The sequence below is a fragment of the Canis lupus genome, chromosome 13, assembly GCF_048164855.1.
Source record: "Canis lupus baileyi chromosome 13, mCanLup2.hap1, whole genome shotgun sequence".
In the NCBI taxonomy this organism is placed as follows: Eukaryota; Metazoa; Chordata; class Mammalia; order Carnivora; family Canidae; genus Canis; species Canis lupus.
The window spans coordinates 3,300,118-3,321,849 of NC_132850.1; the positions used below are offsets into that span (position 1 = coordinate 3,300,118).

Sequence of the window (21,732 nt, forward strand, 5' to 3'; positions counted from 1 at the left end):
TAGAAATAGCCCAAAACTTTGGAAGTTTATTTAACCATGTTGTCTTAAATGCTTATTTTACAAAGACAATTTAAAAAATATTCACTAAACTCCCTCTTCTCTACAGCAAGGACCCTGCCAGACCCATGTATATACCTATCTCAAGATTAGTCACAACCAATTAAATTAAATTAATCTGAGTTAACTTGTGTTTGAGAGTATATTTGGGAGTTACACTCCCAGCAATATAGGGATGGAATCGTATCAGAGCTAAAAGGAATCCAGTCTTCCCTGATAGTCCGGCTGGATCTTCACTTCTTCCTCAGGGAAGACACCCTGTGTGTTCAGCACCTCTCTGTCAGTTTCATTTCTCCTTTCTTTCATGTGTAGGGTAAAATTGAGATAGTCCACTCAACCTCGGTTTGGAAGCATAGCTTTATTTAGTTCAGTGTCGTCATCTGACAAATACAGAAACAAGGAAAGGGAAGTAAGTTGTTCAGGGCCGTACAGTGAGTGGCATGTTTCTGTACATGAATTTGTAGACATGTATCTATGTAAAGCTCCTGTGGGAGAAGAGAATGAGTTGAGCATCATTTTGACAGGGATAAAGTCTAATAACTTCACAAAGCTTGGAATTATTAGATGGGACAATGGCCTGGTAGAGAGTGGAGCCCATACCCAAGTGGTTCCTGGTGTGAGTGCTGTTCTGGCACTCGCCACCAGAGGGCATGAACCATGACTAAATTGTAGACCTGCTGATCTGTGCCGAAGTCCAGAGCTTCCTCAGGTCAAAGTTTGTTTAAACAGCTGGATCCTAACTCACTCAGTGTCCCATCGTCTTGGGAATATCTAGAAGCTCTTTATAACTGGTTCTTTATAAATATTTTTTAAAAGAAATCCTAGGTAAACAAACACAGAACACTTGTAGCATGCCTGGGTTTAGAATTAAAGAGACCTGGCTTTATCATATTAGCTCAGCCACTTATAAGTTTAGTTATGTGGCCATTGATAAGTTGCTCTTCCTTGACTTTTAACCTTGAACTTCAGTTGCCTCACCTGCTAGATCATTCATAAACTCTGCCACACCGGGGTTTAGTGAATATTAAATGGAATAACAAAGTATCCATCAATTCTTGATAACCTTTTTACTAAATGGACATTTTTCCTTTGTTCAGTAAGACTCTCATGGAGTTTTTTTTTTTAAAGATTTATTTATTTATTTATTTATTTATTTATTTATTTATTTATCTATCTATCTATGATAGACACAGAGAGAGGGAGAGAGAGAGAGGCAGAGACACAGGAGGAGGGAGAAGCAGGCTCCATGTCAGGAGCCTGACGTGGGACTCGATCCCAGGACTCCAGGATCGCTCCCTGGGCCAAAGGCAGGCACTAAACTGCTGAGCCACCCAGGGATCCCCATGAGCCACCCAGGGATCCCCTGGAGTTTATATTCTAGTTGGAAAATGCATACACATTACTATGAAAAAAGAAAGGAAATTCAGACAACAGTGAGGGCTAAGGATAAATAAAAGGGAGCAGGATTTAGAAGGCTATTCTAGGGAAAATGGTCTAAGAATGCCTCTCTGAGGAGATGATATTTCAGCCAAGAACTAACAAAGATTTGAGAAAAGGGAGGGTGTTTGAGGCAGAGGGACATAGCTTGGAGTGTCTGAGGAACAGAAAGATCAGTGAATGGGGTGCAGAGGAGTGTCAGGAGATGAATTATGAGAAGTAAGCAAGTTCTAGACCATGTAAGCCTTGTTAACATACCTGAAGACCGAAGGTTTATTTAATGGGATGTAAGCGTAGCAGTGATATGATCTGATTGATAGTTTAAAAAAAAAAATACAACCATAGAGGCAAGAGTAGAGGCAGAGAGTCCAGCTAGAAAGTTGTTTGAGCATTTTAGGTACAGTGAGATCAGAGGTGGTCATTGGTTGTTGAGAAATCTTGAATGGTGAGAAAATGGTTTGAAGATGCACACGCTATCAAGCCTTGCTGACTAATTGTATTTGAGGGGTGCTAGAAAGGAAGGAATCCTAGGTGATTTTTAGGCCTTTTGATCTCAGCCACCTGGATTTAAATAAGTGATGCCATTAAGTGAGATGAGATGACAGGAGAAAAGAGCAAGTTGGGGGCAGGCAGCAAATCCAGAGTTCTGCGTGAGACTTACTCGTTTTGAGACCTCTTAGCATGCAAGTAGACTTACAGAATAAGGCAGTTGGAAATCTGAGCATGACACTCAGGGCAGGGATTTAAGCTCAGGATATAAATTGGTAGTTCTATTTGCCAAGAGGAGACTGGAGACCCAAGAAGAGGAAAATGGGTGGCCGAGCACCGAGGTGCTCCCATTCTCAAAGGTTGGGATTTCTGACCCACCTGTTCTTTTCCTCACAAGCACCTCAGGCCACTGCTTAATTTGAGGAGATCCTCAAATTACTATTTTTATTCTTCTCTTCCCTCTTGCACAATTTTATGACCCAAACTCCTTTTACCAGTGAGAACGCTATGGCAGGGTGAGTGATGAAATATTTGAAGACCTTAACTTGCTGATTGATAATGAAGGTTCTGGAGACAGAGGACTTGGGCTTAAATCCTGCCTCTGCTATTTATTAGCATAATAACCTCAGATATTTTACTTCATTTCTCTAACTCAGTATTTCCATCTATAATGGCTAGCATTTATCTAACACTTGTTATATACCAGGCTGGGTTTTAAGTTTTTCACATGTCTTAACCTATTTTAATCCTTAGAACAACCCATTGAGCTAGTTACTGTTTTTATCCCACTTTATTGTTGAAGAAACTAAAACCAGAGAGAGGTTTTTATAATTTGCCGTTAAGTTGCACATCAGGTAAGTTAAGTGACAGAACTAGATTTGAATCGAGGCAGCCTGGCTCCTGAACTTCCCTGGCTACTCTTCTCATAGCTGATGCACAGAGTTGTAGTAGTGATTAAATGAGGTAACCCACTTAAAGTGCATAGCACATAGAGCCTAGCATATCATATGTGCATAATAAATGTTTTCTTTGGAAGGTAGCATAGTGTAATGAAAGAGGAGCAAATGAAAAGTCCTAGGGGTCCAGCCTGATTCTACAAGAGCAACTTATGTGACCAGAAATAAGTTTCTTAGCCTCTCTGGACTTTAGTTTTATAGTCTGCAACATAAAATCTTTTTACTATATGGTCTCTGAGGGCCCTTTCAATGTTAAAATGCTATCTGTGACTGCCCGAGACAGATTATGGATACATTTTAATTTGGCCCCACATCACCTTGGGGGTTGGGGAAATAAGGTGCCTCAGTAATTCTTTGGTTTGGTATCATTTCTGTGTTGCCCTGCTACTCTCACTAGGAGGTAGTGAAACAGAATAGTTAGAAACCCTGAGGTCTAGAGTAAGACTGTCATATGTTGGCAATCTTCATCGCTTACTACTTTGGACAAGATATTTATCTTGAGTTTCCGTTTCATCTTCTGCAAACTAAAGGTAATAATAGTGCATACCTTGTGGTATTATTTCAGATATCCAGAAAGAAATTGCATGTGAAGAATTTAACATGTAGTAAGGAGTCAATACGTATTAGGCCTGAATTTCTGAAGAAATTTAAATTTAAAAAAATTTTTTTTTTTACCCTGATCAAAGGAAAAGTAGTCAAGACTCCTTTGGCTGTGAATTCAAGAACTCAACTCACACCAAGTTAGAGGAGGAGAAAAGGAGGAAAGAGGAATTACTAACTCTGTATAACGAAGAAGTTAAGGTCAGCTGCTGAGTGTGTTTGGACACAGGATTTTAAACACTCTCATGGCTCCCTGTCTCTTGCTCTACCTTGGCTTTATTCTCAGTTATGCTTTCCATTTAGCAGTGCCAAGCCAAAGACTCTGATCTGACATGCCTATGGTGTCAGAAAACAGTTGACCCAGCTTGGGTCAACTTGGTGTGGGGCAATCTGGTGCCCTCAAATGGCATGATTTTCTACTCCATGGCAAGGTTGGTAGAGTCATGCCATAGACATCAAATCACATAGGGTTTTTCCAGAGGGGAAAAAAGACTAGGCAAGCAAAGAAGTAAACAATAGCAGTTTTAGATGAAGTGATAGGAACGTCGGCATTGCTGTCAACATTGTTGATATCAATGAGTTCTCACCGTGGGCAGCTCGGCTTAGCCTAGCCAGCTTTGAGATGTAAAGTTTAAATCAAATGGGGTAGTAACTCTCTTATTTCTTTTTTTCTCTCTTTTCATGACCTCCTCCTCAGTTATAGTCATTAATTAATACTTAATCCCCAAAGCTGATTCTTCCTTTTTCATTTTACCTGCATGCTGATAGTTTAGCATAGTCCATAGTGTGGACTTAAGGGACTGGGTTTCACTTCCATCTTTCTTATTTGCTCACTTCGAAATCTTAAGAAGTTTATTTTATACCTCCCTTCTTGTCTATTAAATGAAGATAATATTTACTTCCTTGGGTTGTCTTGAGTAGGTGGTCTATGGAAAGTGATCAGCACAGTGTTGTGCACACAGCAGGCTCCTCAGTAATAACAGTTGTTATTTCCAGCCCTGCAGCTTTGATGCAGCCTGTCTGTTCTTCTGTCAGGGATGGGAAAGCTGAGGGCAATGGGGAGACTCTCAAAAAGCACTAGTTTTGAATATCTCAGAATAGAGAGTTGGAGCCAAAGAGAAGGAAGCATTCGGAGCTCTACTTGGAAGGCCTAACTATGATAACAATGAAAGACAATGGACAGTTAATCTCTCTGGGCTTCTTTTTACTCTTTTGGAAAATGAGTAAAATCTTCGTTATTGTCTGATCCTTAATTGTTTAAGTAAAAATGAATATCAGAAAGTGTTTTGTACTCTGTGTTTTTGTGTGTGTGTGCGCATGTGAGAGAGAGAGAGAGAGAGAAAGAGAGAAAGGAAGAGAAAGTGAGAAAGAGAAATAGTGAGTTAGTTTATATTGAAATAAACCAAAAAGATTTACTGATATATTGGGTGTATCGGTTCACATATTTGATTTCTTCTTAAGATGTTATCCTATCCCCTTTCACACTTTACTGTCTAGATCATTTCTAAGTATTGGTTAATCTTATCTCACATATATTTTGGACTTTTCAAGAAAAGCTTTATAGACATCATAATACATATTTTATAATACTTGTCATAGAGTCAGAAAAGTTTATTGAGGACTTTGTTCCACTGCTTATCTGCAACATTACCTTGGGCAAGTTACTTTCCCTCTCCCGTGCCTCATTTCCTCGACTGTCTAATGAGGCATTTCTTCTATTTAACCTTTAAGTCCTTTCCTAACAGTCTATGATTTTGTAACTATCACAGCATAGGTTGTGGCAGGAGTAGCTGGATTGCCAAGGGAAAACTTAATATCACCAGTCCCTTTGAAACATATTTTTTACCTGTTGCCCATTATGTTTGCTGCAGGATTTCGGCTGAATGCCTCCTCTTGGCCCATGTTCCTTTTGAAGACACTAAATGGAGCAGAGATGGCTCCCATCAGGATTTTCCACAAGGTATGGTGTCCTTCAGTTATCACCACTTGCTTAAGGTCACATGATTCCATTCTTGCATTTTACTAAGCCCCTGATGTCTACTTTATATTTATGGCCTGAGGATGCCTTTTCAGAAACTAGTTCAGTGGGAGGATTTTTTAGTATCTTAGGAAGCAGCAACTATCCCTCGAGGAAATTTCACTATAAGTCAGGATTCCTGGGGTTTGGGTCCCAGCTCTGCCAATAATAATCAGTGCCCTTTTGTCATCATCTATAAGTGGGATTCTGTCTCACAGGGTTGTTAAGAAGTTAAAATGTGTTTATCAGTAAAACATATAAAATATAATATAAATCTGAAGGAGCTATTCTTATCCTAGATCTTGGAATTCCCTAAGGTCCATATGCTAAACAAAGAGGAAGGAGACTATTTTTTGAATGTCTACAGTATGTTTGGAATTGATATACACCATCTCATTTAATATCCACAGTTAACTTTCTGAAGCAAGAGTTGCAATTTTCATTTAATAATTAAGGAAACAAATACTTTTGAATAAAGAACTTGCCCAAGATCACATGGCTAGTAGGGTGGAACAGGGATTAAAACCTGTATCCATTCTTGCTTGTTTTTCAAGGCATGAAGCAATCAGTCTGCTCTCAGCTGAATTATTTAATGAGGTAGAGGGGACTGAATTAGCATTACCTGTGCTGCTAGTAAAGTCTAAGCCCTAAGAGCACTATATGGTTACCAGAATATATAGTGTACTGGGCAAATTAAAAACCCTTTCACTACAGAATATATCAAAATGGTGGGGTGGGGTTAGAGGGACCAACAAATACTCTTTGAAATGCTTTATCAAGCTATCAGAAAGGTAGAAAACTCTCCAGAGGCCAGAATGAAGGAGAACCAGAGTTAAATGTATGTAGTACATCTGTAGATGCCTTAAGGGGCATTGCCAGTCTTACTTTCTAAGGATCTAGTCTTTTAACAGCCATAGTAGGATAGATGAGCACTTGGGCCCATGCAAGGCAGGGAAACAGGCCTGAGACTACCATGTAGACCACCAGATCAGGTCCCTCAGCTGGTAACTACTTAGTGGAAGGACTGTTAACACTGGCAAGGGAAGTCTCCACTGGGGTTCTAGGGAGGAGTGAAAATGGAGTCACTTTCTCCAATAAAGCGGTCTTCGCCCATGCCGGTCCATGGTTCAGATATAGTGCCTGTGTTGTCTGGGAACTTCAGAGGTGTATGGAGATATTTCTGAGTGCCTACAGAAGCAAACCCAAAGCCTCTCTACATGGTTTGGTTGCTTTCAACCCAATGTCCTAGAAGTCCCAAAAGTGAGACACCCCTGAAAATGAGAGTTCATTTCAGAATTCCAGAGCCCTCAAAAACTCTTGAAACAGATCCAACACAATGGGACATCAGTAGGCCCAACAAGCAGTAAGGCTATAAACCCAAGGACTTTCAGATAATAGAGATATCAGATAGAGATTATAAATTCAGTATTTAAAAATAAAGAATGAAAAGAGGGAATTTAAAAATTGAGAGAAATACAAAGCCCTATTTCCAAAAGTATTTGAAAACAAGCAAATTGAATATCTAGAAATGAACTTAATGATTAAAAGAACAAATTAAAAAAAATAATAATAAAAAAAATAATAAAAAAAAGAACAAATTAATGAGTAGGAATATAAGAAACTAGGACTTCTGTGAAGAATTAACTGAAAGACATGTGTAACGATTTTCTCCAGAATGCAGTGCAGAGAGATAAAGAGATGGAAAATATTAAAGAGAAAAGACAGAATAGTAGAAGGTCCAATATATGCTGAACATGAACTTCAGAAAGATTAGTAAGAAAGATAGGGAAGAGTCATATTCAAGAAGGTATTGACAGAATTCTCCAGAGTGTGTATTAAGCACGAGTATGTTTTAAAACATCACAAAATGACTGAAGCCCGAAGAAAAGATCTGAGCAAATAATCACACAGAACACCTTCCAGAGGATTCCTGGTCGGCTGGCAGTGCATCTCCTGACAGCAGTACAAGCCAAAAGATATTAGAACAGTATTTTCCAAGTACTGAGAAAAAATTACTGTCTACCTACAATTTTATATCTACCTATGTTATTTCAAAATGAATGTAAAATCAAAACATTTCCAAACAAACTAATACGAGTAACTGCTAACATAGATGCAGAAAGAACAACAAAATATATTTCAGGAAGTAGGTGAGTGAGCTCAGAAAGTAAGAATGGAAGAAGTAGTGGTGAGGAAAGATTGCTTAACATGTGGGTAAACCTAATCAAGCATTGCCTGTAACTATATAAACTAAATATAATAACAGTGTGGAACTAAATTATCAAACACCTATTAACTCAGGAGTAGGTAAAATAGTCTAAAGTCTTTATATTGTTTGGGACTGTACATAAAGATGAGCTTAGATTTAATTATGTCAACTATACAGTTACAATCTTAAGGGGATCCACTGAAAGAACTATAAAGAAAATGATTAACATCTGAACCAATGGAGAGGTGGAAAGGAAAGAAAATTCAATTGATTGTAAAGGAACCTGGAAAAATCACGTTACATAGAAATCTAGGCAATATGATAATTGTAATAAATTTAAATACATCAGTTATAAAAAATGAGCTTAAACTCATCAGTTCAGAATACATTAGATTGTTCTTAAATCTAGCTACATGCTATTTACAAGAGACACTGCTAAAATATGATACCAAAATGTTGGAAGGAAAAGAAAATACCAGGAAAATCTTCATCAAAATGAAGCCAGTCCTAACCATACTGACATTAGGCAAAGGAGACTTTGCTAGTGAAAGACATTCTAAAGAGGCTGCCATCTAATTAAAAAAATACATGCTTCTGAAAAACAGTGCCTCAGATATGAAAGCAAAATTTGACAGAATTTGGACAAATTGGAAAATCTACAATTGCTACGGGATATATTGGTACAGATCTCTCATTAATTGATAAATCAGGTAGATGAGGAAATTGATATATCAGCATAAGCTACTCAGTACTAAATTGGCTGATGAGTTTTTAAAAATCAGTTGCATTGTTATTTAACAGCAACAAGTGGTTGAAAATAAAAATTTTAGAAAAAAAATTTTAGAAGAAAGCAATAAAATTGTAATATGCCTAGAAAAATGTCAGTAAAAAGCATGAGATATTGGTGGAGAAAATGTTTAAATTCATATTAAAGAAGAAATCTACATTAAAGAATACTTAGTAAATGGAAAATACTGTCATGTTCATGGATGAGAATGCTAAATATTAGTTTTACAAAGGTTTCTTCCTAAATCTATAAATTCATTAGGATTCCAGTCAAAATATCCAAATAGGGGTTTTCTATGGACTTAAAAAGCTTATTTTTTGAAATCAGCTCTTATATGAAAGATCATAAGAAATTCATGTGAAAGATCAATAATAGCCAAAGCCATACAAAAAATGACAAAGTAGGGGACTTTTTCTCCCAGATACCCATTTTGTAAGACAGTGTTATTGGTGCAGGATCAGAGTCTAAGTCTAGGGAAAGAATAGAGTGTATAGTACTTTTTGGGAACTTTATCTTTGGAACTACATTGCAAATTCACACTGCTGGAGAAAGTGTGCGATGTTAAAACCACTTAAGAGGGCAATTTGACAATATTTTAATAAAGTGTAAAATGTATATATCAGTCCTATAACCCAGCAATTCTGCTCCTACAGTAACCCTCCCCATGTGTGTAGAGGAACAAGTACAAGAATGGTCATTAAAAATCTTGAAATAGTGAACAATTAGAAAGAATCTTAAATGTCCATCAGAAGAGAATGAATTAATAGTGATATATACATATAATGGAATACTGTTAGCACTTAGCATTTATCAACAGAGATAAATTTCAAAAACATAATGTTACCACCAAAAAAAGTTGTAGAATATGTACAGTATAATATCATTTATATGAAATTTTAAAGTGTGTAAGTGGATGTGTGTGTGTATATATATATGTATGTATATATAGTTAAATCGGAAAACATGCATGAGGCATGGGCACAAAAGGGATTGAACTTTATCGGTTACCTTTTATTTCTTAAAAGTCTGAATCAAAAGTGGTAAAATGTTAGGACTTAAGTAATACTTTGGTACCCTTTGAAATTCCAAACTTTAAATTTTAAAACTAAAACTAAACCTTCGTGATCAGTCTTCAAGAGCAGCCAGTCACTTTGTCATCATCCAAATATGGTGACAGTCTTTTGGCGTACACAGCCTCTGTCTTTGCCTCTAGGTTTGCATATTTCTGTTTCTCATCTAGGAACCACCATCGCCTTCCCACAACTTCTTCAAAATGGGAATGAAGCTAGAAGCTGTGGACAGGAAGAACCCTCATTTCATTTGCCCAGCCACTATTGGGGAGGTGCGGGGCTCAGAGGTGCTTGTCACTTTTGACGGGTGGCGAGGGGCCTTTGACTACTGGTGCCGCTTCGACTCCCGGGACATCTTCCCTGTGGGCTGGTGCTCCTTGACTGGAGACAACCTACAGCCGCCTGGCACGAAAGGTAAAGGCTCATCTGTGAGCTCTTGAAATCAGGACCCAAGTCGGGAAGGGGGATTGTCTGGATCTCCCATAGTCAGCATCTCTTCAGTAAACCTCACCAGTAAGCAACTGAGGTAAAAACCAAGGTCTACCAGAGAGTAATTAGAAACAATAAGAATTAAATATCAAAGGAAGCTAGACGTGGAGTTTGGGATAAAGTAAACGTTCTTTGCTCTAGAGATCCTGGTTTATTCTCAGGCACCCAGCCTTTCCTCTCTGTGACTTTGGTTCCTGGCCTGTTTCAGAGTTTGCGTAGTATTGTCTCAGGGTGCACTTCTGTCTTGGGTCTCAGCTTTGTATATGAGCTGAAGTATCACCATGTCGTCAGAACACTTGAGAAGCATTGTAGCACAGTGGGAAAAGCGTGAGTTTTGAGACCTAGGTTTGAGTCCCAGCTCTGCCTTTTCTTCACCAGCTGTGTGGCTTTGGGCACCCTCTTTAAACCTCAAATTCCTTGTCTGTAAAAGAACACATGCTTCATAAAGTTATTGTGAGGAATAAATGAGATGACGTGGGTAAATGCTTACATACTATTTGGCAGATAGCCAATGCTAAACAAATGTTTTTATTATATTCTGTTATTATTATAGTTATATGCTATATTTCTTATAATTATTATATAATATATATTATGCCACATTATTATTATTATGCTATTATTATAAAAATAACTACTCCCAATGGAAGAGTATATATGAAATACTGGAAGAGTACCACAGGATAGTTAAATAGTAAATTATATTTCTAATGATGATTAGAGTTGGACATCATCCAGGATAGAGTTTGAGGTAGCTGCATCTCATTCCTGAAGTCTAAAAGTACTAGTTAATCTGAGGGAATAGAAAGCCACCCTTCCTGTGGTCTGTCAGTCTCTTTTCTAAACCTCTGTCAATTTCATTCATTCATGGCACCTGATATTTATTGGCACTTAATTGTGAGCCAGGCTGAGGATACAGCAGTTAGAAAGATGAAAAAGATTTCTGCCCTCCTGGAACTTCTGTTCTAGAGGGATGAGATAGCTGATAAGCACTGAAATCAAGAAATAAGCTGATTTAAGATCAGTTTTTCCTTGGGACTAAAGTATGTGAGGTAGTGGCAGTGAAGGAGTGATTGTGAAGGGAGTTTTTGTTTAACAGCTTTATTGAAGTGTAATTGAAGTGAAACAAATGGCACATATTGTAAGTATGCCATTTGAAAGGTTTTGGCATATGTGTACATCCATGAAACCATGACCATAGTCAAAATAATGAACATATCCATCATGGCCAAAAGTTTCCTTTTTTCTCTTGGTGGGAGGGGGAGATTCGTTAGATAGAGTTTCTTTTCAGGAACATTTGTCTGAAAAGGTGATATTTGAATTGAATAACAAGAAAGAGCATTCCAAGCAGGGATGGGACATACATACACCCTGGTGCTGAGGCATGAATGAGCTTATGTGTTTCAGGGGCAGAGAGAAGCCTACTCCTACTGTAATGCACTGTGTGAGGAGGAAAGTAGCAAAACCCAGTAGGACCCTGAAAGCCAGAGTGAGAATTCAGATTTTATTCCAAACATAGTGGGAATTGTTAAAGGGCACTATGTAAGGGAATGACAAAATCTGACTTACTTTTAAAGAGTCACGTGTACTTGTATACAGAATTCAACTCAACAATGAAAAAAACTACCCAGTTAAAAAAATGAGCAAAGGGTTTGAATAGAATTTCTCCAAAGAAGATGTATAAAAGGCCAATAAGCACTTGAAAAGATTCTCCAGGTCATTAGCCATTAGGGAAATGCAGATCAAAGCCACAAGGAGATAGTACTTCACACCTGTGGGTATGATCTCACCAAAAGGCAGTAACAAGTGTTGGCAAGAATCTGGAGGAATTGGAGCACTCATACATGGCTAGTGGGATTGTAAAGTGATACAGCCACTGTAGAAACAGTTTGGAAGTTACTCAAATTGTTAAACATGGAGTTACCTGTGACCCAGGAATACCACTCATGGGTATACACCCAAGAGATAGAAAATCTTTCCACAGAAAAATATATCATGGATGTTCACAACAGCATTATTCATAGTAGCCAAAAAGTCGAAGTAGCGCAAGTGTCCATCATGTAACAGACAAATAAAATGTGGTATATCCATATGAAATATTATTGAGCAATAAAAAGAAATAAAGTCCTACAATATGCTACACCCACAGATATACCTTGAAAAACCTTATTTAAAAAAAAAAAAGCCTATCACAAAAGACCACACATGGCATGATTGCATTTGTATGGGTTGTCCAGAAGAGGCAAAAATAGACAAAAGTAAATTAGTGGTTGCCAGCAGCTTGAGGGAGAGAGGAAATGGGAAGTGACTTTGATAGGTGCAGGGATGATAAATATGCTCTAAAATTAGATAAGGGTGATACTTGCCATTCTGTGTATCTACTAAAAACACTGAATTATACACTTAAAAGGGGGTGAATCTTATGGTATGTAAAGTATCTATTAATAAAGCTGTCATTTAAAAAATCACTTGGGGGCAGCCCAGGTGGCTCAGAGGTTTAGCGTCGCCTTTGACCCCGGGCGTGATCCTGGAGACCTGGGATCGAGTCCCATGTCGGGCTCCCTGCATGGAGCCTGCTTTTCCCTCTGCCTGTGTCTCTGCCTCTCCCTCTCTCTCTCTCTCTCTCTCTCTCTCTCTCCTCTCTGTGTTTCTCATGAATAAATAAGTAAAATATTTTTAAAAAATAAATAAAAATAAATCACTTGGGCTGCTATGGAGATTGGATGGCGCCGTGCTAAGTGGACAGGAAGAGGTGAGGGTTGCTGGAATTAGGTGGGTGGCACTGAAGTTGAGAGACCTTGAGGTGGGGGCAGGCAGGTGGGGAGACACAATTCTTGCCTCAGGAAAGTGCTATTCCTCTCTATGCTTCAAGAAACAAGTGCCCTGAGGTTGCTATGAGAAATCCATTGCCGTCCTTCTGCAAGCCCTGTGAGGCGGTATCTCTGTGGAAGCAGCAAGAAGAGACGTGCCTCGGAGGTGGTAGCGGAGTCATTTTTTGTTTACTTGAGACAAACAGGATAACCCTCAGTGCTCCAGGCTGTGTTCAGTGAGTAGGTTGATTTTCTCACTTTCTTGCATAGAGAATTTTTTATTTTGATCAGCAAATGTCTTAGAGCAATTAGGCTGTTCTCGAAAGCCAGAAATGCTGGGAGCCTTCGTGCCCAGGAGTTGCTGGGCGAGCATTCCTTTCTGACTGTATACCATGCTGATAAGCATGACTCACTCTGTGGTTGATGCTTCCAGAGGTGTTTGCTGACTGTTTTCATCCTCTGCTGTGTGTCTGTGGATAGCTTCGATTTGTAACAGAAGGTGACCAGGAGGACCAGGCTCAGAAGGTGGAGAGAGACCTTCTTCCACCTTCTGTAGGCATTTCCACAGCGGGTCCTTTGGTCATCATTCCAGCAGCCAGGGCTCCTCCAGTGACTCCCTTGCCCCCCTCCTCATGCCCTCAGGAGGTTCTGTAGTGTAGCTTTCAGTAACAGCGGAACTTTAGCCACCTCAGTGTCCTGGCGAGGGAGCAAGTGATCCAATGTGGAAAAAATGTGGTTACTCAATTCATTTCTCAAAACAAGATGTTCTCTCTGTGTAAGCCTGTTCTCTTTCTAATCATACTGTCTCTTCTTCCCTTTCTACCTTCTAGTCAGTAGTGCGTAAATGTTAAAAAAAACAAAAAACAAAAAAAACCTCAAAGTAATATGAGATAGTTTCTTGCTCACAATGAGTAGGAAGAAATACCGATTTTATTTAATGTTGTTTTACATGCATTATTTCATTTATATTTCTGGTAACTCTGCAGTAGTATAATTATTCTCAAATACTTTTATTTATGAGAAAAGTGAGGTCCAGAGGATTAAGTGACCTAGTTCTCTTGATAACTGAGTCTAGAGGGAGAAGTCATGGAGATCTTCCAGTAGGGCCAGCTGTTGGGGCTGTTTTGAGTCATACTGCCTTTATGCCCTGTATCCTCCCCATTCTCTTTCAGGCTTTCTTCAAAGCTCCATATGAGATCCTGGATTTTGGCATCCAGTTCCTGATACAAAATAGAAAAAAAAAGTGGTGTTGTATACGATAAGAGCTTTTAAATCGGGTCTCATCCCAACTGGGCCACAAACTTGTCTTATATCTTTGAGCAAGTGATTCCTAATGTGAGAGTTTGAACTAGATGACCCTTAAGGGCCCTCCCACCCTGTGATGGGTGGGTAACAAGTCTCCTGTGACTGTCTCCTGATTGGTTCCAGGTCCACACTGGCCTTGGGCTCTGCCTCTCTCAGGGATTCCTGCATGCTGGCTGTTTCTCCTCTGCTAAGAAGTAGTATCCTTATTAGAGTTCCTGAACTCCTGGGGCCCAGCCAGCACTCATAAGCAGCAAATACCAGGCTTGCAACTAAGCCAGGGTGTAGTTGATTATAAAAGGTAGAAGCTTTTTTTTTTTTTTTTTTAACATTGCTTGTGTGTGTGTGTGTGTGTGTGTGTAACTTAACATAAAACTGAAACAGAGGCAAGCTTTACTCTTTAAATTTTGAAAAACAAAAAAAATAAATAAATAAATAAATTTTGAAAAACAATGTTTAGTCCACTTGGCATGACTATAATGCTAAATTAGACTTTTCACCATCATAACAATCCACCTAACTCCCCCTCACACTGCTTTCAAGCTGGGCAAGCCCGTTCTAAATTATAGTCTTGATTTAGCTTCCTGTGCAATTTTACAATAGGAAGAGAACATGAGATACAAGCTATTCCACATTTACATTTTTATTATAAATTAATATATTGGTCTCTGGATTATACTTCACTGTCTTGTGACTTCGTAGAGCTGGGTCCGGCTGCTCTCCATATACTCCCTGGTCTAGAGAGTAAGAATTTGAGCTTAAAAACAAAACTTTAGACTGTCTCTTCCAATTGTTTCTGTAAAACGTTTAAAAAGTATTTCCCATACTTTATGGATGGCCTCTTCATCTTGTAAAACTACATAGGAAACTATACTTTAGTCACTTTGGGATTCTGGGTCAGAAAAAGAATTGGCTGAATTGTAACCCTAAACTATATGCAGGGGGAAAGTAGGATAGAGGCAAGAATAACACAACCCAGGCTAATCTGTAGGTCATGGCATGTAGGTTAGCTGATAGGCTGATTTTCTTCAGCCAGCCAGCCATTCATTCAAGTTCTATCAAATCACAGCTGAGTGCTAGTAATTGGCCTAATCAATGGAGCTTCTCCCTTTAGAGTTTACAGATTGGGGAGCATATAGATAAGTAGATAATTATAGCTTTGAAGTAATAAAGTACAGAAGGGCCCATAACCTAGTTTGGAGGATAGAAGGTGAAGGTCAGAGGAGGCTTCTGAAGGAAGTGACTTCTAAGCTGAAATTGAAAGAATGGGGAGGTAGAGGAAAAATTCTAGCTAGCAGTGGGAAAAATTCTAGCTAGCAGAGGAGTGGAGGCCCAAGATTTTTTTTTTAAAAATGTGTTGGGGAACTGAAAAATGTTTAAACTAGATTGCAGAGTATAAAGAGAGGAATAGAATGAGGAAGGGCTGGAGAAGTAGCACAGGAAATATACAGCTTCCCTTTTAGACCATTTTAAAGATCAGAGTCTTTGCCTTAAAAGCAGTGAAAGCCATTGAATGGGCTTTAATTAGTAGAGTTACAAGTCACATTTGTGTTCCAGAATCATTCTGGTAGCAGTGAGACGACAGATGGCTTCCAGAAGTTGGAGGCAGAGATGTCCGTTCACAAGCTGTTATAATGTTCCAGTGAAAGAATTGAGGCAGTGACATTATGGTAAAAAGGGAAAAACGATTGGGGGAGGGGCATATTCTTTGAATAAAGAGCCAAAATATGAGTTCTTACAGTTCAACACCTGTCATAACTATTTTATTTATATAACAAGTAGTTACCCCTATAATGTAAAATATTGCCAGTTTTTCAGTATGCACATTGAGAGAGCTAAAATTCTTCTTTTTGGGGGTCCCTGGGTGGCGCAGCGGTTTGGCGCCTGCCTTTGGCCCAGGGCGCGATCCTGGAGACCCGGGATTGAATCCCACGTCGGGCTCCCGGTGCATGGAGCCTGCTTTCTCCCTCCGCCTATGTCTCTGCCTCTCTGTATGTGTGTGTGTGACTATCATAAATAAATAAAAATTTTAAAAAATTCAGGTTTTAAAAAAAAATAAAATTCTTCTTTTTGTTTTGTCTAGGAAGTTAGGATTCATTACTTCCTGGAGTCTTCGTTATATGGAACTAATTTATTAATTTCATCTTTATATCCCTAGCACTTAGCACATGGTAGTTATTCAGTAATAATTTGTTGCATGAACTAGATTGTGTTATTTCTTTTTTTTTTAAGATTTTATTTATTCATGGCAGAGAGAGAGGCAGAGACACAGGCAGAGGGAGAAACAGGCTCCATGCAAAGAACCTGATGCCAGACTCGATCCAAGGACCCCAGGATCACGCCCTGAGTGGAAGGCAGACACTCAACCACTGAGCCACCCAGGCATCCCAGATTGTGCTATTTCTGATGCCATTTCTATTCATCAACATCTAAAGCCACTAATCACTTAATTACAAGAGTGAGAGTACTACTCTCATTTTAATAGCAGATTCAAATCTATTTAAATTAATGTCTTGTTATTTAAATTTGGGAAACCTCACGACCAAAAGAGTGGCAAGGGGCACCTGGGTAGCTCAGTCAGTTAAGTGACCAACTCTTTTTTTTTTTTTTTCTGTGACCAAATGGGGTTTATTGTAAGGATGAAAGATTGGTTCAATATTCAGATCAATCAATGTAATCTCCTTTATTAACAGGCTATAGAAGAAAATCCATAATCTCATCGGTCAATACAGAAAAAGCATTTGACACAATTCAAAACCTATTTGTGACAAAAAATCTCAGGGAATGAGAAAGAGAGAACATTTTCCGCTTGTTAAACAAAAGTATAAAATACCTATAGCTTCCACACATGGAGATGAAAACATCGCCCCCTAGGGTGGGGACCAAGGCAAGCATGTCCAGTCCCTCCATTACTATTCAACACAGGACTGGATGTTCCAGAAAGAACCATAAGGAAAGAAAAGACAACTCTCCATTTTCAGGTGAGACAGTGATCTACATGAAAAATACAAAGAACACTGCAAATGTACATATAACTATATAAATTCCAAGGATGATAAGTAATTTCAGGATGATCCTGTGATACAAGATCAACATAGAAAGATCATTTAGATGTGTACACACTAGCAATAAACATATGAAATAAACTCTTGATTGCAGCTCAGGTCATGATCCTCAGGGTCACAGGATGGAGCCCTGTGTCAGGCTCTGTGCTGAGTATGGAACCTGCTTAAAATTCTTTCTCTCCCTCTCTCCTTTCCCCTCCTCTCTCACTCACTCTCTCTAAAAAAAAGAAAGAAAGAGCACTCATTTCCAGAAACATTAGTACAGCTCTATAGCTGCCTTCCACCCAACTTCTTTTGCTACTAAGCCACAGCAAACAAGAGAATGTCCTCTCTCTAGGAAACTTCTCACAGCCGATATACCCCGCTTGTCCCCTGAGAAGGTGTGTTCACTAAACCATGTCAGAAAAGGTGCAGGCACACTGATTAATAAGTGAGACAAATTCTTTGGTACCTTTAATGAGGACAGCCTCTCAGCAGTTTGGCTGTTTTTTTTACCCTCTCAGATATTCTATCTCTAGGCCTTGCCTTCTCTGATATATCATTTCCTCCCTCCACACATTTGCATGCATGCACATACAATCTCTGTCATTATTCCAGCTTCGGCCTGGTACTCGACTCACACCTACGAGCTCTGGCTTTTATTCATCCATGTGCCCGACAGTTGTAGAGCAGTCTCCTTTAAGTAATGCTGGGCTCAGGGGAGGTTATAGAGAAGTGCCTACTTCCCAGGTTGAGTGAGTAATTGAAATAAGAGAAAGAGCATGCAAATGTATAGCACCAAGTAGCACATGATAGATGCCCACTATATGTTATTTCTATCCGAATTGAGATGCATGGACATCCCAAGAAAAGGGAACTATGCACAGAAGCATTTAAATGCTCTATTTTGGTTAGAAAAAAATACATATACTTAAGAGATAAGGTTTGTACAGTGAACCAGTACTCCCATAACTGGTTTTTTTTTTTAATTTTTATTTATTTATGATAGTCACAGAGAGAGAGAGAGAGAGAGGCAGAGACACAGGCAGAGGGAGAAGCAGGCTCCATGCACCGGGAGCCTGATGTGGGACTCGATCCCAGGTCTCCAGGATCACGCCCTGGGCCAAAGGCAGGCGCCAAACCGCTGCGCCACCCAGGGATCCCCAACTGGTTTTCTCTTCATTGGATGCTTATGGTACACAAATAAAAATAGGTAAATGGGGAAGAGACCTGATGACACTGGATTATGAAGTGGGGGATCTGGGTTCTCCCTTTGATTCTATCTGCTAAGGGACAGAAAAATCCTGTCCCAGGCCTCTCTTCTAGCTTCCTTAAGCTGCATGTAGGTTCTGCGCAATTCCTTGGCTGTGAAGGCCACAGATGCCTGAGAATGGTAGCAAATTTTTGGCACATGTAATGAAACAACTGGCATCTCTCAAACTCCTGAAAATAGTGGGATGCGACTTAGGCAGTTCATAGATTTGGCCACACTTGCTGTTGTCTTCAGAATTCTTAGACTCATGTAGTTTTCTTTGGCAAGCTTTTATTACATACAGCACCTACTGTGTGCCACCAGCAATACATATCAGCTTGCAAAGTCCCCTATTTTAAATAAGGTATGTGGTTTTTCAGAAAGCCATACTGGAAACAGTAAAATATAAACTCCATGTAACTACATTCTCTTCCTTAATTAAATCTATGATTTTTTGAGAAAATATTACAGTTATAATCTCAATAATGACTTACTAAGTAGGAAAAAAACATAAACATTCAAGTGTATCAAAAAAGATGAGGAAAACTTGGCAAACTCTTCAACAGAGCAAAGAAAAAAAACAGATTTTGAGGGTGCTACAGCAAGAAATCAGGAGTTTGACTATAAGCTTTTGGGATTCATTGTTTTACTCTAAAGACAGCTGGAATGTGCTCATGGCTGACCAGCGTGTGGTTCATCATAGTGTGCTCTCACACTGCCTCTCGGAGGGCTGTGAGTTTCATGAGACCAGTTTGCAGATCTTCTTCTGAAAGCAAATAGCCCTACACTTGAAGAAACTGGTCCCAAATCCTCTTACCTATCGTCCTAGATAGCTAAGGTCAGTCACTCCTTTGAATGTCAGTAGTAGAAGGTTCTTAAATTTGGCTTGTGGTCCCATCATGTATGATTTTGTTATCCTCTCTTTTCCTCACTCTCTATAGATTTATCAGCCTAAAAAATCCCCAAGAACACATGAAATGTCTTTATAGTTGCAGAGGTTTTCTCTTCATGCTGTAGGAATTAGAGTCAGAAGGGAGAGAAGAGTTAGATCTGGAGAACTGAAAGTGTTAATTGGGCTAGATCAGAGCAAAAGGAAACCCATGCTTTATTAAGTGAACTTGAATTTAGAGGACTGGAGTTTCAGCCTTGGCATCAACCCAGCTGGAAGCACATTGCTGAATGAACCCAGCCAAGTTGAGCAAAGCTAATAAAGAACACATCCTCTAAGTAACTATGCCAAGGCCAATGATATACTGCTGTGAATGAAAACAAGATCCCAGTCCAGGAAACTGATAAACCAAATGGGTTTCCCCCTGTTCCTTTTTCTTTTCCATTGTTCATGTTCTATGTCATATAGACACATACATACCCACACACACACAAGCTGCACTTACTTACATTTTACAGATCAGTTTCCAATCCCATATACTGTGTTGTTGCTAGAGAGAGGAGAGATTTGATAATGAATCCTTTTGAGTAACTAAGACTCCTAACTAAGGATTATTGGAGAAACCTAGAAATCAGTAATACCCTGATACCCTTCATTATTATAACTAGGCATGTTATAGGTTCATTATCTTCTACCCTTTATTTGGGGGATACACTCTTGTTTATCAGTTTTAGGGTAAAAGAGTGGAAAGAGCATGAACTTTGAAAATCAAAAAAGATCTAGGTTCAAATCTTTGCTGTAGCTGTGTGTGCTTTGGCAACCTCTGTGAGTTCAGTTTCTCCATCTTTAAGATATCCGAGTAGAATGGTTGCCTCAGGAAAAGGCACTTGTGGGATTGTTTGAGTTGCAAGCTCAAGTAGCCACTTTTTCATGGAACATCATCTCTAATTAAAAGAACAACTGACTTGGATATTTGACAGACTCTTCCTTCAAAATTAAGTGAGCTGGTAACTTCAAGGAAGATAATCTATAAGCATTTACTATAAATGAGAAATTTAAAGTTTCAAGTGAAATCAGATTTTGGGGATACTTGTACCTACCAACCTGAGCTTATCTTCCCAATATGTAAAGGCTTCAGAGTCACTCTTTGCCATGTTCTCTTCTATCTCAAAGTTGCTTTGGTTAGTTTCAGTTCTCCTAACTCTGGGAAATGAACTGGGGTGGTGGAAGGGGAGGTTGGCGGGGGGTGGGGGTGACTGGGTAACGGGCACTGAGGTGGGCACTTGTCGGGATGAGCACTGGGTGTTATTCTTTATGTTGCCAAATTGAACACCAATAATAAATAAATTTATAAAAATAAAAAATAAAAAAATATTAAATATGAAGTGTCAGGGAGTAAAAAGTCATAGAAGCCTAGGATCTCAGGGTTAGAGTGAACTTCAGAAGTCATCAAATTCAACTTCCACCTGATTGAGGGCTCCCTTTGAGAGCATCCCCTGTAATTATGCATCTAGCCCTTACCTCAGTTCTTCCAGAGATGGGGAGATCGTAACTTCCCAGAGGTGAGCCTTTTCCATTTGTGATAGCTCTAATGACCAAAAATGTTCTTTTTTAAATTTTGAGCTAAAATCTGCTTTCCCCCATTATCTATCTCTTGGCTCTAATTTTGTTTCTTAATTCACCTGAAACCTTTTTCAGATAGCTCTTGATACTCTTTTCCTCTGGGCCTTTTTTCTTCAGATATATCTGAAATTGGATAGTTTCTGAGCCCTTCATCAGCTTGGTCTCGGTTCTTGACTGATTTTAGCTTACAGTGTTGTGCCCAGAGTGAACTCAACACGTCAGGAATGGTCTAACAAGTGCAGGATGGAGTGGCACTTATACTTCCCTTAAGAGGGGACTCCACTAGTCTAGCTTCTTGAAGATAAGGGATTACATTGTGTCTCTTTTTATATATTTAAAAAGGTTAGAGTAGATGTTTAATGATACCCCTTATCAAGTCTCAGCACAAGTTGAAACAAACTTCAGAACATAATGGCCATGTTGGAGAAGGGATTTTCTGGTAGTGTGGTTTTTTTATCTTTGCCACTAAAGGGATGGTAAATACAAGATTTGGAACATGCTTTTACAATTTTTTTTAATCACATTGTCCAGATTGCAATACACCCAAGTATCTTCCTCAGGGAAGTTTCACCAGATAAATGTATTCCACCTTTTTCCCAAGAATAGTTTTTCCTCATTCAGACCAGTAGGGATCATATGGTATCAGCTGTGTAGAAACATGGAGGGTGGCCTTAGAGCTTAATTTGCCCATGTACCCATGG

General features: G+C 39.1%; 1 protein-coding gene across 17 annotated transcripts in view; it reads left to right on the forward strand.

Moving 5' to 3' along the window:
* The window catches only part of SCMH1 (Scm polycomb group protein homolog 1), a 177,539-nt gene that overhangs the window by 87,170 nt on the left and 68,637 nt on the right, over positions 1–21,732 (forward strand). For all 17 annotated transcript variants that reach the window (XM_072771672.1, XM_072771673.1, XM_072771679.1 and 14 more), the window contains 2 exons: positions 5,411–5,499; positions 9,793–10,036. In XM_072771672.1, coding sequence (XP_072627773.1) covers positions 5,411–5,499; positions 9,793–10,036 — 333 coding nt within the window. The remainder of the gene's footprint in view (positions 1–5,410; positions 5,500–9,792; positions 10,037–21,732) is intronic.